Source organism: Carassius carassius, chromosome 35 (genome assembly GCF_963082965.1).
Source record: "Carassius carassius chromosome 35, fCarCar2.1, whole genome shotgun sequence".
NCBI classification, from domain to species: Eukaryota; Metazoa; Chordata; class Actinopteri; order Cypriniformes; family Cyprinidae; genus Carassius; species Carassius carassius.
The window spans coordinates 570,997-587,226 of NC_081789.1; the positions used below are offsets into that span (position 1 = coordinate 570,997).

Sequence of the window (16,230 nt, forward strand, 5' to 3'; positions counted from 1 at the left end):
CTAAAATGTAAAAACGGTTTTATTTGAATTATTTAAAAAAATTATTGTTAAAGACTTCATATCCCCCTAAAACACCAAAATGAATTTTAATTAAGAGATTCATGAAAGAAGAGTATTTAACTCTTCATGTGTAATAATTTGTATTAGATTCTTCAATCTAGACCAAAAAAAGAGAACATGTTTTTTTTTGTACACTGTAAGCTAAAAAGTCAGTCTAACATTGTCTGTCTTCAAAGCCGAATGCTAAAGTCAGTCAGGACAGTCTGAATGAGCTGCTGCGGCCCAGTGTGGATTACGTGCGGCACAAGAAGTTCCGCTCGGGCAATTACCCATCATCCCTCAGCAACGAGACGGACAGACTGGTGCACTGGTGCCACGGAGCTCCTGGAGTGATACATATGCTCATCATGGCTCATAGAGTGAGTCACACACACACATGCACACTCTCTCTTACACACTCACATTCTCTATCACACACACACACACACACACACACACACACACACACATGCACACTCTCTCTTACACACGCACATTCTCTGTCACACACACACACACACACACACACACACATGCACACTCTCTCTCTTACACACGCACATTCTCTGTCACACACACACACACACACACACACATGCACACTCTCTCTCTTACACACGCACATTCTCTGTCACACACACACACACACATGCACACTCTCTCTCTTACACACGCACATTCTCTGTCACACACACACACACACATGCACACTCTCTCTTTCTCTCTCTCTCTCTCTCTCACACACACACACACACTCACACACACACTCACACACACACACACACACACACACACACACACACACATCACACTCTCTCTTTCTCTCTCTCTCTCTCTCACACACACACACACACACACACACACACACACAATCATCATCTCAGTACACACGCAAGAGTTACAGCTGAAGCTGCACTTCTACACATGGGCTGTTTTTCATAAATACAATATCCTGTTATGTTCCTTCATGATATTGCAAAAGCAGCTGATTCTCTCCGTGTGGAGGCAGATATCTGTGTCTGAAGTGAACTGAGATTTAGATGCGTGTGTGTCTGTGTGCTGTTTGTTCTCAAGGTCATGTGTGTTCTGTGTTTATTTCTTCACACAGCAGCCCATTGCCATCTAGTGCTCACTCACAGAGTCACGCTTCTGTTCATCACAGCCTTATTTCTGTGTATATCAGGCATCATAGTGATATTTTTATATTATGTTACACATTTGATTTGTTTTTGGTCACATATTTAAATGTGTTGTCAGATAGAATTAAAAAAAAAAGATGTTAATTTGTCTGTGCACTTTTAATGAGTTTATTTTCTCCCTCCATCAGTGTAGAGTCAATGTAGAGTGTTTCTCTCTCTCTCTCTCTCTCTCTCTCTCTCTCTCTCTCTCTCTCTCTCTCTCTCTTTCGTTCTGTGTTTGTCTGTGTCTCTGTCTCTGTCTGGTGGGTCGCACGAGGACTACAAGGGAAATTGGAAAGTGAATTTTTCTTCAAGCAACTTTTACTCCAGAGCTCTGACAAATGAAGACAGACGGCAGGACCTGCTTTCACACACACACACACACACACACACACACACACACACACACTAGTGTTATGACGGTAAATTGTGCGCCAGGTATTCCAGAAGCAGAAAAGGAAAAAAGCACCAGGCCCAGATTGTGTTAAACCAGCTGGCCCCCATCTTCACACAGATCTATAACAGATCACTGGAAGTCCAGTGATGTCTCCACCATCATCCCCATCCCAAAGAAATCCAAAATTACAGGACTAAATGACTACAGGCCTGTGGCTCTAACGTCTGTGGTCATTAAGTCATTTTAAAAACTGGTGCTGGCTCACCTGACCACTGGACCCTTGCTAGATCCTCTTCAGTTTGCCTACAGAGCAAACAGGTCTGTGGATGATGCAGTAAACTTTGGACTGCATTATGTTCTGCAACACCTAGACAGACCGGGGACATATGTGAGGATCCTGTTTGTGGACTTCAGCTCTGCCTTCAACACGATCATCCCAAACCTCCTCCTGCCCAAACTAACTCAGCTCTCCGTGCCCACCTCCGTCTGTCAGTGGATCAACAGCTTCCTGACAGACAGGCAGCAGCTAGTGAGGCTGGGAAAATACACATCCAGCACCCGTACAATCAGCACCGGAGCTCCCCAGGGCTGTGTTCTCTCCCCACTGCTCTTCTCCCTGTACACTAATGACTGCACATCTAAGGACCCCTCTGTCAAGCTCCTGAAGTTTGCAGATGACACCATACTCATCGGCCTCATTCAGGACAGTGACGAGTCTGCTTACAGACAGGAGGTTAAAGAGCTGGCTGTCTGGTGCACTCTCAACAACCTGGAGCTTAACACGCTCAAAACAGTGGAGATGATCGTGGACTTCAGTAGAAACCCCCCTGCACTCCCCCCACTCACCATCATGAACAGCACTGTGACTGCAGTGGAGTCATTCAGCTTCCTGGGCACCACTATCTCTCAGGACCTGAAGTGGGACATTCACATTGACTCCATTGTGAAAAAGGCCCAGCAGAGGTTGTACTTCCTTCGCCAGCTGAGGAAGTTTAACCTGCCACAGGATCTGCTGAAACAGTTCTACTCCACCATCATCGAATCCATCCTCTGCACTTCAGTAACTGTCTGGTTCAGCTCAGCTTCTAAATCGGACCTCAGAAGACTACAGAGGGTAGTCCGGACTGCTGAGCGAATCATCGGTTCAACTCTCCCATCTATTCAAGAACTGTACTTATCCAGAGTGAGCAAAAGGGCTGTTAAAATCACTCTGGACCCCTCACATCCAGCACACTCCCTCTTTGAACTGTTGCCATCTGGTCGACGCTACAGAGCACTGAGCACCAGAACGACCAGACACAGGAACAGTTTCTTCCCTCAGGCAATCCATCTAATGAACAATTGATAATAACTGTGGAACACACTACACTATTTATATCTATATACACATATGCTTATTTATCTAACACACATACTTAGTGTACACTTAAATTTTTGCACAAAATATACCTGTACATACATAACTACATATTGTAATATACCTGCACATACAACTGTCATTTGTATACTGTCATTCCTTACTTACTTATTTGTATTCTTTATTATTTTATTATGTGTTTTTTGTTCTGTCGCTGTCATTCTGTTGTACTGCGGAGCTTCTGTCATGAAAACAAATTCCTTGTATGTGTAAACACCTGGCAATAAAGCTAATTCTGATTCTGATTCTGATTCTGAATATACACAGTCTGCAGTTCCTGCATGTGACTGTAATGCTGGTATTACTATAATGAGATGATCATTCCCTGTTTCTCAGAGGAGATCAGATGTGTGTGTGTGTATGTGTGTGTGTGTTGCAGGTCTTCAGGGAGGAGAAGTACCTGCGAGACGCAGCTGAGTGTGGAGAGGTGATTTGGCAGAGAGGTTTACTGAGGAAGGGTTATGGACTCTGTCACGGCACGGCAGGGAACGGATACGCCTTCCTCTCGCTCTACCACGCCACACAGGACAAGAAGTACCTGTACCGGGCCTGCAAGGTACAGCAGCACACACTAACACACACACACACACACACTCACACACACACACACACACACACACACACACACACACACACACACACACACACACACACACACACACACACTCTCGCTGCTCTAGGACACAAGCAGCACAGCCCTGTAGACAGTAGATGTACAGTAGATGTAGTAGATGTACCGTCGATGTAGTAGATGTTGTAGATGTAGTAGATGTACAGTCGATGTTAGGGCTGCACGATGTGTCGTTTAAGCATCGATATCGCGATTAACGAATCCATGATAGTCACATCCCAGGATGTGTGATGTAGGCTGTCGTAGTTGATCCGTTATTCATTAACTGTACGGGCCAGCTGCTCCCCGGTCCTTGACGAATGTGATTCGCGGATTAATTGCACAGTTTAACCATCATAGAGTGAAAGTATCATTTTCATGTGTTTTTTTAAGTCCTGTCAGTTTAACAGGGTGCATATAAGAACGAGCAAAGAGAGACAGAGAGAGTGAGTGAGAGAGAGAGAGTGAGTGAGAGAGAGAGCGTGTGCGAGAGAGAGAGAGAGAGAGAGAGAGAGAGAGAGAGAGAGAGAGCAAGCGAGCGAGCCCCGGCCGCACGCTCACCGTCTTCAGACAACATGAGCGCTGTCTTGCTCTCTCTCCCTCGCGCATATTAATCAATTGACATGATGGTGTCGATGCTTAAATCATTTAAAATGAGAATGTAAGTGTGCTCACCCCATTTTTGTTTGTAAGAAAAATTTGATTAGATTTCATATCGCAATATATATCGCAGAAAAATTAAATATCGCAATGTCATTTTTTCCCAATATCGTGCAGCCCTAGTCGATGTACAGTCGATGTAGTATATGTAGATGTAGTAGATGTACAGTCGATGTAGTAGATGTACAGTAGATGTACAGTTGATGTAGTAGATGTAAATATACAGTAGATGTAGTAGATGTACAGTAGATGTAGTTGATGTAAATGTACAGTAGATGTACAGTAGATGTAGTAGATTTAGATGTACAGTAGATGTAGATGTACAGTAGATGTAAAGTAGATGTAGTCGATGTGCAGTCGATATACAGTCGATGTAGTAGATGTAGATGTACAGTAGATGTAGTAGATGTACAGTAGATGTACAGTTGATGTAGTTGATGTAAATGTACAGTAGATGTACAGTAGATGTAGTAGATTTAGATGTACAGTAGATGTAGATGTACAGTCGATGTAGTAGATGTACAGTAAATGTACACTAGATGTACAGTAGATGTAGTAGATGTACAGTAAATGTACACTAGATGTACAGTAGATGTAGTAGATGTACAGTATATGTAGTAAATGTACAGTAGGTGTGTAGTAGATGTAGATGTACAGTAGATGTAGTAGATGTACAGTCGATGTACAGTCGATGTATTAGATGTAAAGTAGATGCACAGTTGATGTAGTTGATGTAAATGTACAGTTGATGTAGTAGATGTACAGTAGATGTAGTAGATGTAGATGTACAGTAGATGTAGTAGATTTAGATGTACAGTAGATGTAGATGTACAGTAGGTGTACGGTAGATGTAGTAGATGTACAGTAGATGTACAGTCGATGTACATTAGATGTAGTAGATGTACAGTAAATGTACAGTAGATGTAGTAGATGTACAGTAAACGTACAGTATATGTAGTAAATGTACAGTAGATGTGTAGTAGATGTACAGTAGATGTTGTAGATGTACGGTAGATGTACAGTTGATGTACATTAGATGTAGTAGATGTACCTTCAATGTAGATGTACAGTCGATGTAGATGTAGTAGATGTACAGTAACCGTACAGTTTATTTAGTAGTAAATGTACAGTAGATGTAGTAGATGTACAGTCGATGTAGTAGATGTACAGTAGATGTAGTAGATGTACAGTAGATGTAAAGTAAATGTACAGTACATGTAGTAGATGTACAGTAAACGTACAGTAGATGTAGTAGATGTACAGTCGATGTAGTAGATGTACAGTAGATGTAGTAGATGTACAGTAGATGTACAGTAAATGTACAGTACATGTAGTAGATGTACAGTAAACATACAGTATATGTAGTAAATGTACAGTAGATGTAGTAGATGTACAGTAGATGTAGTAGATGTACAGTCAATGTACAGTAGATGTAGTAGATTTATTTCTTTATTTCTTTATTTTCAAGGATAACCCCTTGAGATGCGTCATCTCATTTTCGAGGGGGTCCTTTACATTACAATGAAACCAGCATCAAAATGGAAAATCATAATTAAAGTAAATACAACACAAGACTATAACAAACATTTAAATACAGTAACAATCACATTCATATACACGCACACACTAACAATGCTCCCACAAACCTAATCCCTCCACTTTAGCCCATACCATAATCAAAGAAAATCAGTGAGCCAACTGCGATCATGCAAATACAAAAAAAAAAAAACAAGCAGTAAATATGCTTACATACTTCACTATACGCATACAGGTACATAAAAGCAAACAAATACAATATAAAGAAAAATAATAAATAAAATTAAAATTACAAGAAAGAGAGATCAGAAACAGGAACACGGTGTTTGAAAATAAGTAAGAAGAGATGATTTGAAAACATAAAAGGTAGTTATAGATCTGAGCGAGCAAGGAAGATTGTTCCAGTCTGATGGAGCTTTAAATTTGAATGCACGACGACCTACTTCTTTGCAAATTCTGGGTACATAAAAGAAGAGCTGATCCGTATGCCTTAAATTGTACTGTGTATTAAAAGAAATTAGGTAACATTTCAAATATGGAGGGAAATGCAAATTAATACACTTAAAAATAAGTAGTAACCAGTGAAATTGCCTTCTTGACTTGGGAGCCAGGGTTCTATAAGGACATCTGAGCACAAATCTACAAAGACTATTATAAAGTACAGAGATAGGACGAAGATTTGAATCAGTAGTATTCCCGTATATAGTATCAGCATAATCAATTATTGGAAGTATCAAGCGCGTAATAATTCTTTTTCGAACTTGTTGTGAAAAGCAATCAACAGAGCGATTAAGTGACTTCAATTGACCATATATTTTCTTGCAGATTGAATTAATATGAGCTTTGAAGGAAAGCTGAGTATCAAGCCAGAGACCAAGATATTTAAACTCTTCAACTTTTGTTAAAGCTGTTCCATGGAGAAAACTAATAGACCAGCTTTTAGATATAGGCAAAGAATTAGGTCGAGTGCAAAACAACATAGTTTAAGATTTGTTTTTGTTCAAGAGGAGTTTATTAGAAGAAAACCATTTTTGAACTAAGTTAAAGTCAGATTGAAGATAGTATTGAATTTGTGCGATGTCAGAACTGGATGAATATATTACGGTGTCATCTGCATATAAGTGAATTAAACTATCAGGACAGATTTGCGGTAGATCATTAATAAAAATGGAATGCCTGACTGGCTGCCTTGAAAAGTAACGCATTGACTTCTGTGATGAAGAAAAGAATTAAAAAATAATAAAGAGTCAGAAGAAAGACCAATAGCATATAATTTGTCTAAGAGAAGATAATGATCAACCATATCAAATACTTTGGTAAGATCAATAAATATAGCACCTGTCAGCATATTACTGTCTGATGCTGACAGTATGTCGTTTGTGAATTTTAAAAGAGCAGTGGTGGTTGAAAAATTTGATCGAAAACCAGATTGATGTGGAGATAATACATTTTGGTCATTAAGATATTTAGAAAGTTGATTAAAGATTAGTTTTTCAAATATTTTTGTTACACTATTGATAATTGAAATAGGTCTGTAATTATTAATATCTGTGATGTCACCTCCTTTATGAAGAGGAATTACTCTGGCACAATTCCATGACCGGGGTGTTTCGCAAGTTGCCAATGATAAATTAAATATATCAGCCAATGGAAATGATATAACATGAGAGGCAAGTTTAAAGAACTTGATCTCCAAGCCATCTGGACCAGCACTGCATCCGGGGTTTATACCATCAATAACCTGCTGAACATCATCTGGAGTGATCATATTAAAGCAAAATGATCTATTGAACCTATTTTGAGTCAGAGAAACATCAGAGTGAGAAGGAAATGAAAAAGAACTGCCAACTGTAGAGAAGTACTGGCTGAAGGCCTCTGCAATTAATAAAGGTCCACTAATAGTTTCATTATTTACTCTAATATGGGAAATAAGGCTTTTTATGGGTTTGTTGGTTATAGAATTAATTCTCTTCCAGAATTGCTTTGGGTTCTTAAAGTCAGTTGATAAACAATCCTTATAGTAATTTGCTTTAGCATTTCTAGTAATAGTTTTACATTTATTCCTTAGTTCTTTATAAGCATCCCAGTCAGCAGAATCATTTGATATACGATATTTTTTCCATGCCTTGTCTCTTTGTTTAAATAAGTGTATGAGATCTCCTTTGATCCAAGGTAAGTGTCTACCCTTAACCTTGATTGATCTCCAAGGAGCGTGTTTATCTATTATCTCAACAAATTCAGTATAAAAGTAATTCCATGCATCCTCAACAGATGGAATTAGCTGAAATCTCTCCCAATTTATATCTAGTATATCTTGAATAAAGTGTTCAGGATTAACGTTATTCCATTTCCTTACTCTAATTAATTTTGGAGGAAGATGAGGCAATTTAATTTTCCAAATACAATAAACAATAGAGTGGTCACTAAGAGAATCCGGTAATACCCCAGATTTTAAGATTCTACCATGATGAGAAACCAAGATCCAGTCAAGCAAAGAAGAGGAGCTAGGACCAACTCTAGTGGGTTCAGTTATGAGTTGAGTTAAATTTATGCTGTTAAAAAGATTGTGATCTTTATGAGAGGAATTAGCTAGCCAATTCGAATTAAAATCACCTAATATGATTTTTTCACTAGCACAATCTAAAGAATTAATAGTAGACAAGATACATTCAGTGGTTTCAGCAGGAGCATTAGGAGGTTTATATATATTTCCTATTATAAGTCGTTTGTTTTCATGGAAAATAATTTTAACAAAGAGGCCTTCAAAATGCAGGGGATTCTCACTTGGCATTACAAGTTCTGCAGTCAATTTTGAAGATACATATATTAAGAGTCCCCCACCTCTTGAGCCCCTATCTTTCCTGAATAAAACATAATTGTCAAGTTTGACTTCATCATCAGAGATCTCACTGTTTAACCAGGTTTCGGAAAGAGTTATGATATGTGGATTATTATAAGCGAGCCAAGCTCTCAATAAATCAATTTTAGGAGGCAAACTCCTAATATTCAAGTGAATAACAAATAAACCTTTAGTGAAGTTCATTACTCATAAATATTAAATTTAATTTACACATGATATGAAAGCAAAAAATCATAAAGCATCATTGCAGGATATTGTATAGAGCAGTAGGGGGCATGTGAAGAGAACGGCAGTAGGTGAGCAAACACACACACACACAAACACAGAGTATGCACATAAACCTGTAAGTGCACCGGTCAGTCTGCATAAACCCAATAGCAAACATAATAATAATAATAATTATAAACCAAAAAAAATATATATATATATATACACATACAGACATATACATACACATATACACACACATACATATACCATACATATACACATACATGCATAAATAAACGAGGTCACTTTCTGCAGAGATAGTTATATAGTATAACCATACCTGTATAAAAATCATCAAATGACATAACGTCAAACAATAATAATAATAATGATACAAATAAAATAGAGACTGTAAATGCTACTTTATTTAATTTATATAATAACTCAAAGTATCAATTGCATATATCAGACTTATAGATATCTATCCTTTCCCATTTAGGAGACCAAGATTAACCCATCTTTTAGTATTACGCCTTTTTACGCTAATTGATTAATATTATATGGCAAACAATAATAAAACAACACCAACCCCTTCTACTCCCAGCATTGATTTGCAAATAAGAAACAAAAAGACAAAAAAATCATCAGCAAGCTAAGTGTTGTGCTGCTATTAGCACTAGCCTTCATTCACTAACTTTATGCTGTCATGTCAGAGTCAATGGAGGAGTTCATAAAAGAGAGTTCACCAAGGGATTCCTCAGCTTCCTCAGGAGTACGAAAGAAATGTGTCTTACCAGCAAAGGCAACTCTCAATGTGCAGGGATAGATCAGTGCATACTTAATGTCCCGATCGCGAAGCTTTTTCTTAACCGCATCAAACCCTCGGCGTATCTGGACCAGAGCAGTGGAGAAGTCCGGATAAATGAAAACACGAGCTCCTTTGAACTGTAGGGACTCTTTCTTCTCCCTGGCTAGTTTCATTACTTTTAGCTTATCCTGGAAATAGTGGAACTTTACCAGGATCGGCCTGGGACCCTTGGCTCTGGAGTTGTCCTGCATACCTGTACGATGACAGCGCTCAATCACTGGAGGAGAGGAGAAATTCGCTTCACCTAGAAGCTGTGGAATCAAGTGTCTCACGAAGCCAATGATATCTCTAGCCTCTGCCCTCTCTGGAATGCCGATGAATCGTAGATTGGAGCGTCTGCTTCGGTTCTCCGCGTCCTCTGCCCATGATTTCAGCTCAGTGTTTTCCTTTTCAAGCACTTTTACCCGTTTAACCAGCTCTGATATATCATCCTCATTTGAGCTGACTCTCTGCTCCAGCTCGATAACCTGCTCTCCAAACATTTGAAGCGATCCATCTATTTTGGCCAGATTGGCTCCAAGTGAATCAATTTTGGCATCCAAGTGTGAAATCATCTCTAGCTTCATTTGCTGCATCATGTCCAAAATACTTTGGAGAGAAATTGTTTCATCACCCATTGAGAGGCCGGTTCCTTCCCACTCGTACAAAGAGAAGAATATGTTCCAATAACTTGTTGGTTTGAAGCTGGAGATTGGTTTAGTTTGCTTATCTTGATTTAACTCAGTTCAGCTCTGATCCAGGGACAGACTTCTCATACGTGTTCTGTGCTTGGTTCTAGTTTGCTGAATGGTGTCTAGATTACGGGACTCACGGCTGCCGCATTCCTGACCGGCCGTATTCCCTTTTCGAAGGTAAACTGATCATCATCTGTCATTGATAAAACACTCTTCACTATTCTCAAAAAGTCGTGGATTAAATGTAATATTACATTTCAACTTTACTCGTTAAATTAATGAAATAATCATGTGTGCTGTTACAGAGCTGTACTGGAGCTCATGTTCATCTCTGGGGGAAATCCGAGACACACATCACGTTGAACACACACACACACACACACACACACACACTTGGCGTCTGTAGTGATTTATCTGCTGCTTTACCTTGCTGTTGTCATGGCAACCAGCTTCCTTTACTCAGGTTCTCATTAAAAGTCTCACTCTGATTGGCCGCTCGAGTCTGTAGTCAGTGGTCAGACAGGGTCCTGCACCCCCCACAGCATCATGCAGAGGTTTTATTATTCTAATCCAACTGGGCTTTTGGACGTGAAATGACAGTCCACTTAAACATGTGGTCACCCTCAGGACATTTAACTTTGTTCATCAGATCTGGAGAAATGTGTCACTGCATCAGTGTCTCATCAATGGATGCTCTGCAGTGAATGGGTGCCGTCAGAATGAGAGTCCAAACAGCTGATAAAAACATCACAATAATCCACAGCACTCCAGTCCATCAGTGAACATCTGGAGAAGACAAAAGATGAAACATATCCAGCATTAAGATGTTTTTAACTCAAACACATAGAGTCTATAATCCATAATAACACTTCCTTTTTTTTGACGAAAAAACCCAGCCTTTCTGCGCTTAATTACCAACAACGCCGCCTTGAGTTCACTCTTCATAGCTTGACTTTATCAGTATGCTGCTGTTTTTTGGACAATATTTAATGCTAATATATGGTTTTGTTTTAGTTTGTATCTATATCTTATAGCTGCATGTTTGTTGGTGAATAGCAGTGGCTCTGTGATGTCTGTCGCACACTGCAGTGCTTGTCCCGTGTGAACGCGTCTGTGTCGTCTTTCTCTTTCTCTTTGCATGAGGATGCAACACGTGCTCATGTCAGAATCCAGCATCTAACACAATGTTGTTGTCCAGTCTGTGCTGTGTGTGTGTCAGTGTTTCGCTGGTAAATGTCTTGATGAAAGAATGTCACAATAAATTGGGCGTTTTCTGGACTGCTCAAACATCTTCTCACATCTGCTGGATTCTCAACCTGTAGCACTGATTTTAATCTATCTTCATTTTGATAAATCGATATTGATTCTTATTTCCCAAGATCTGCAATAGGCTGTAAGGTCTGTGCTGAAATAAACACGAAACATTATTCCCAGCGCCTGCCATCCAGTGATCAGTCATTTAATCAGCTTTCAAATTCTGTACGATTTATTGCAAAATACAGACAATAAGAGCTTTGTTGCGCTTTAATGTGTAGTGACAGACTGCTTTGGCCTCATGATATGTAGATATGTGTGGATATATATATAAACAATATATATTATAGTGTGTGTTGCTGTTTTTGTGAAGTTATATTAACGGTGTATGATATTCGAAGCTCTGTTGGTATTAAAGAGAGATCTCAGAAGAGGACACCGAATCGGTTCAGCATTTGTTAGCAGTGTCATACATGTGAAAAGGAAAGTAATTAACTGAAAGAAGAATCTAAAATATTAAAACTAAACCTTTTATTATTGATTCCAGTAGTCCAGTAGGTGGCAGTAAAGCACGTATAAGCTGGTTCTTTGACTGTGAATAAAAGCTAAGAAGCAGAAGAGAGCACACATGAAGGCCTATGAAGATCATAAACTGGAGAATAAAGTCTTAAATCCATGAATTCATTGTATTAATGTCCCCTGTGCTGCTAAAACTGAACATCTTCCACAGCATCTTTGTCTTGTTTTCAAACATCTAATACCATGGTCTCAGCTAAAAGTCTTCTTTATTGGTCTAATGAAAAACAAAAGTCCACTACATCTGAGATGATGGCCTGAGGGGGCACATCATCTGCACATTTTCATTTTCGGGTGTGCTATCTACTTTTAAAGTAGAGTGATGAAAGAATTACATTTCAATAAAAACACTTTCAACAGATGAAAACCATTACAGAGAGAAGATCATTCTGAAATCGATGGAGAGTGAGACGAGGTCATCAGCTGCTGCTCGTTAGTAAATGTGTGATTCTGTTCAGTGTGCAGCTCATCTTCAGTGAGATAACTGTTCAGACACATCATGTAAGTTAGATTATTATAGTGTCTCCCAGTTCATCCATCTCTATAAAACCACACACAAAGAATGAATATGGAATATGAATATTTTCTTTGTGTACAAAAGAAACGTATAAGCTATCCCAGATCTTGTATCCAGTATCGCAAAATGTGGATTTGGCAGATATGAGCCAATGAGGAGGTTCATATTAGCTGATAAAACACACTTTTTCACAATTATTTGTTACATTCATTTTTCCCAGAAATAATTCAAATAAAATATCCAGAGCTCTTAACCATGAACCAAATAAAAAAAAAAAGTGAAGAATGTTATGAAAACTGCAAAAACAAAGGTAAAACTGCGATAAAAGACAAACTACTCATCCTGTGAAGCATTGTGCAAGTGAAGATTTGTTTTAATTATTATGTAAATTTTTTTTTGCAGAACACATTTGGGTCATTCAAATCAACAAAATTTCTGAAACTTTCGTGGCTTATTTTTTTATTTTGTCAGTATTTTTTTCTGAAGAAAGAAAAAAAAATCTAAATATATCATGGAGGCATATTTATTGAGTAAATAAATTGACCTAAAATTGGGAGCCAGTTTACAGATGACTTCAGAAAGATGGCAGCCCTGTGATGTTATTTTCACACAGAGATTGGTAGCTGGAGGACAATCTGACTCTTTCAATCTTTCTTCATTATATCCCAGTGGTGACCATTCAAAAATGGGAAAAGGCACTTTTCTCAAGGCAAGTTTTTTCAACAAGACTGCCTGTACCTCAATATTATTTTAGATTCAGATTTTTAAGGCCCTGTATGATTCAGTCCCAGAGACCAATGCCACTCAATTTGTTTAATATTACCCATTTTCAATGGTTTAAAACCAAACATGGTGTTGCTTCTTTATTAATATTTAGTATTAATAGTTAATAATAGTTATTAATAATTAGTAGTAATAGTGTTAGTGTTATATTTATTCTTCTTTTATGTATATTTTTGCCAAAAAAAAAATCTCAACATAAAAATTTGATCTGGGGACCTTGAGCTGCATTTGTATTTTTTCAGTGTTGGGGGTGCTATGATAAAAAACGTCTCAGGTTACAAATGTAACCTTTGTTCCCTGAGAACAGGGAATGAGACAATACGCCATTGACGTTATGGGGAACGCCGCAGGCGTGACAGATGTCTGAAATCAAATATCAACTCACAGCAATCATGCTGACCGGCAACAGCCGTGAATCATCAGCTTGAATGATGAGCGTGCGACCTGGATATAAAAAGGGCACCTTGAAACCATGACAATATCCTTTCGTCTGAAGGGACTGTTTGGCAGGCAGACCCAGAGGCATGGCTGGGTGACGTATTGTCTCGTTCCCTGTTCTCAGGGAACAAAGGTTACATTTGTAACCTGAGACGTTCCCTTTCGAAGGGAACTTCGACAATACGTCATCGACGTTATGGGGAACGAAATACCCACACCGCCATGCTAAAGGGAGTGCATGCCCAATGGCAGTGACAACTGTCAGAACCAGCAATTCAATGAACGCTAGAACCACTCACCTTCAGGTCACACTGGGCTGTCAGTGACAGCACTCCCTACGGTCTTAGCCCAAGCTATTTGATACCACAGAAAACCTCCATAAACACAGTTTAGTGAAAGGTCTACCTGGGCCTGCTCAAGGGCCTAGGACCACAACTTCAACTTCTAAGAAGGGGTCCCTTCTAGGGAATGTGGCTAGGGAACCCCAGCCAGTCACTATTCAGGGGGACGTGCCACCTGAAATGCCACCAGGCAGGCCTGACCTGTTGTCACTACATAAGACACTACAGTCTGGCCACCTCCTGTCTGTCCGAAGACAGAGCCTCTGGACACTTGCCTTTAGGAAGGCATCCAACCCGAGGAATTGCGGAGCAGGCAGTGAACCACTCGGCCCGGATCTCAGAGACGGGATATCCTGGAGAGTATGACTCAGCATAGTGCTTTACAGCCCTTGCCAGCGAGGGGAGTTTCTCTACTCGATCCACGGATCTACCCAGTGTTTGTGTTTCAAAACACTGAGGAGGCCTGTGAGGGCCTAAGGACTGATCTAACTGGGAGGCCTCATTAGGCCTACGACCGACTGACCAGACTCAGGAGACCACATACTCATATTGACCCTCAGTGAGGGGAGCATAAGATCTACCTGGTAGGCAACCAGGCTGTAGCAGGATAAAGAGGGTCCAGGAGGGAACCCGTAGCAGAGAATAAAAACTTGAGTCGAGCCAGGGAGCAAGCTCACCTTCGGTAGCTGCCTGATAAGGACTGCTAAACTGAAAGTAAGCGGCCACTAGCTTACAAAACCCAGCACCACTGTGAAACTACTCTCAGGGAGACCTGGAGAGGCCTACTACCTGACAACCACAGTATGTGGGAGCTCACCTTCAGAGAGGCCTGGTGAAGCCTACTACATGATAACCACAATATGTGGGAGTTCACCTACAGAGAGGCCTAGAGAGGCCTACTACCTGTTACCAGATAACCACCTTAAGTGGAAACTCAAAGTAATTTGGAACTCAACTCCAGGGAGGCCTGGTGAGGCCTACTACCTGACAACCACAAAACATGGGAGCTCACTTGCAGAGAGGCCTGGAGGGGCCTACTACCTGAAAAACCATGCTGTTTAGTGGAAACGCACAGTATGTGGGAGCTAAACCTCCAGGGAGGCCTAGTGAGGCCTACTACCTGATAAACATGTATGTTCCACAATGTTGTGACCCAGCTCCGAGGAGGCCTGTTAAGGCCTACTACTCGGCAGTGAGCCTTCTGCCCGAACTACCAGGGCCAACCACCGAAGGTGAGCTGGCCTAGGAGCCCTATTTGGGGGCTATCCGGTCAACGAGGCCTGCTGGGGCCTACTACCTAACCGTGCAGCCTTCGCGGAGTTAGCGGGGGAGTAACAACCATATGCCCCTGCAATGTTAGACAGGGAGCGGGCCTGCAAGTGGCTCCAAAGGGTGACAGGGATTTGTCCTGCGCCCAGCCTAGGGGAGCGGGTGGCTAAATTGCAAGCCAACCCAGTTCAACCCATCAGTCGAGCGATTAGCTCAACGGGCTGAGTGGAGCCAGCTCTAGAGGCCCAAACATCTCTGTTCGGCAGGGTCTGACGTACTGTCACTTCGCAGGGAAAGATGGCCTAACCTTGCCAGACTGATCCTACCTGAGCTACCACCCTGCATTACTCTATCACCCCTGAATGCAGAGAAAGGGGCGTGCCTTGGCCAACAACTCCCATTTAAGGGAGGAGGCTGAAATCTAGGGGAGGAAGCCTAACACATAATGAATGCGGCAGCTATACTTAGCAAAATGCCTCCAATATCCCTAGCATAGCCTAGGCCAGCTACAGAGGCGGCCTGGGTGAGGGCCGACCTACAAGCATAGATCTACCTGAGGGCTCGGAGGAGCCACAGCCTACTTGATTGAGAGGCTGTGAAACA

The 16,230-nt window shown here is 40.6% G+C and overlaps 1 protein-coding gene across 1 annotated transcript in view; it reads left to right on the forward strand.

Annotated features, from left to right (window-relative positions):
- The window catches only part of LOC132115654 (lanC-like protein 2), a 37,977-nt gene extending 27,240 nt beyond the window's left edge, over positions 1-10,737 (forward strand). The window contains exons 7-9 of the mRNA XM_059524066.1: positions 237-419; positions 3,411-3,587; positions 10,554-10,737. Of these exons, the coding sequence (XP_059380049.1) occupies positions 237-419; positions 3,411-3,587; positions 10,554-10,652 (459 nt within the window). The 3' untranslated portion in view covers positions 10,653-10,737. The remainder of the gene's footprint in view (positions 1-236; positions 420-3,410; positions 3,588-10,553) is intronic.
- Positions 10,738-16,230: the final 5,493 nt, after the last annotated feature.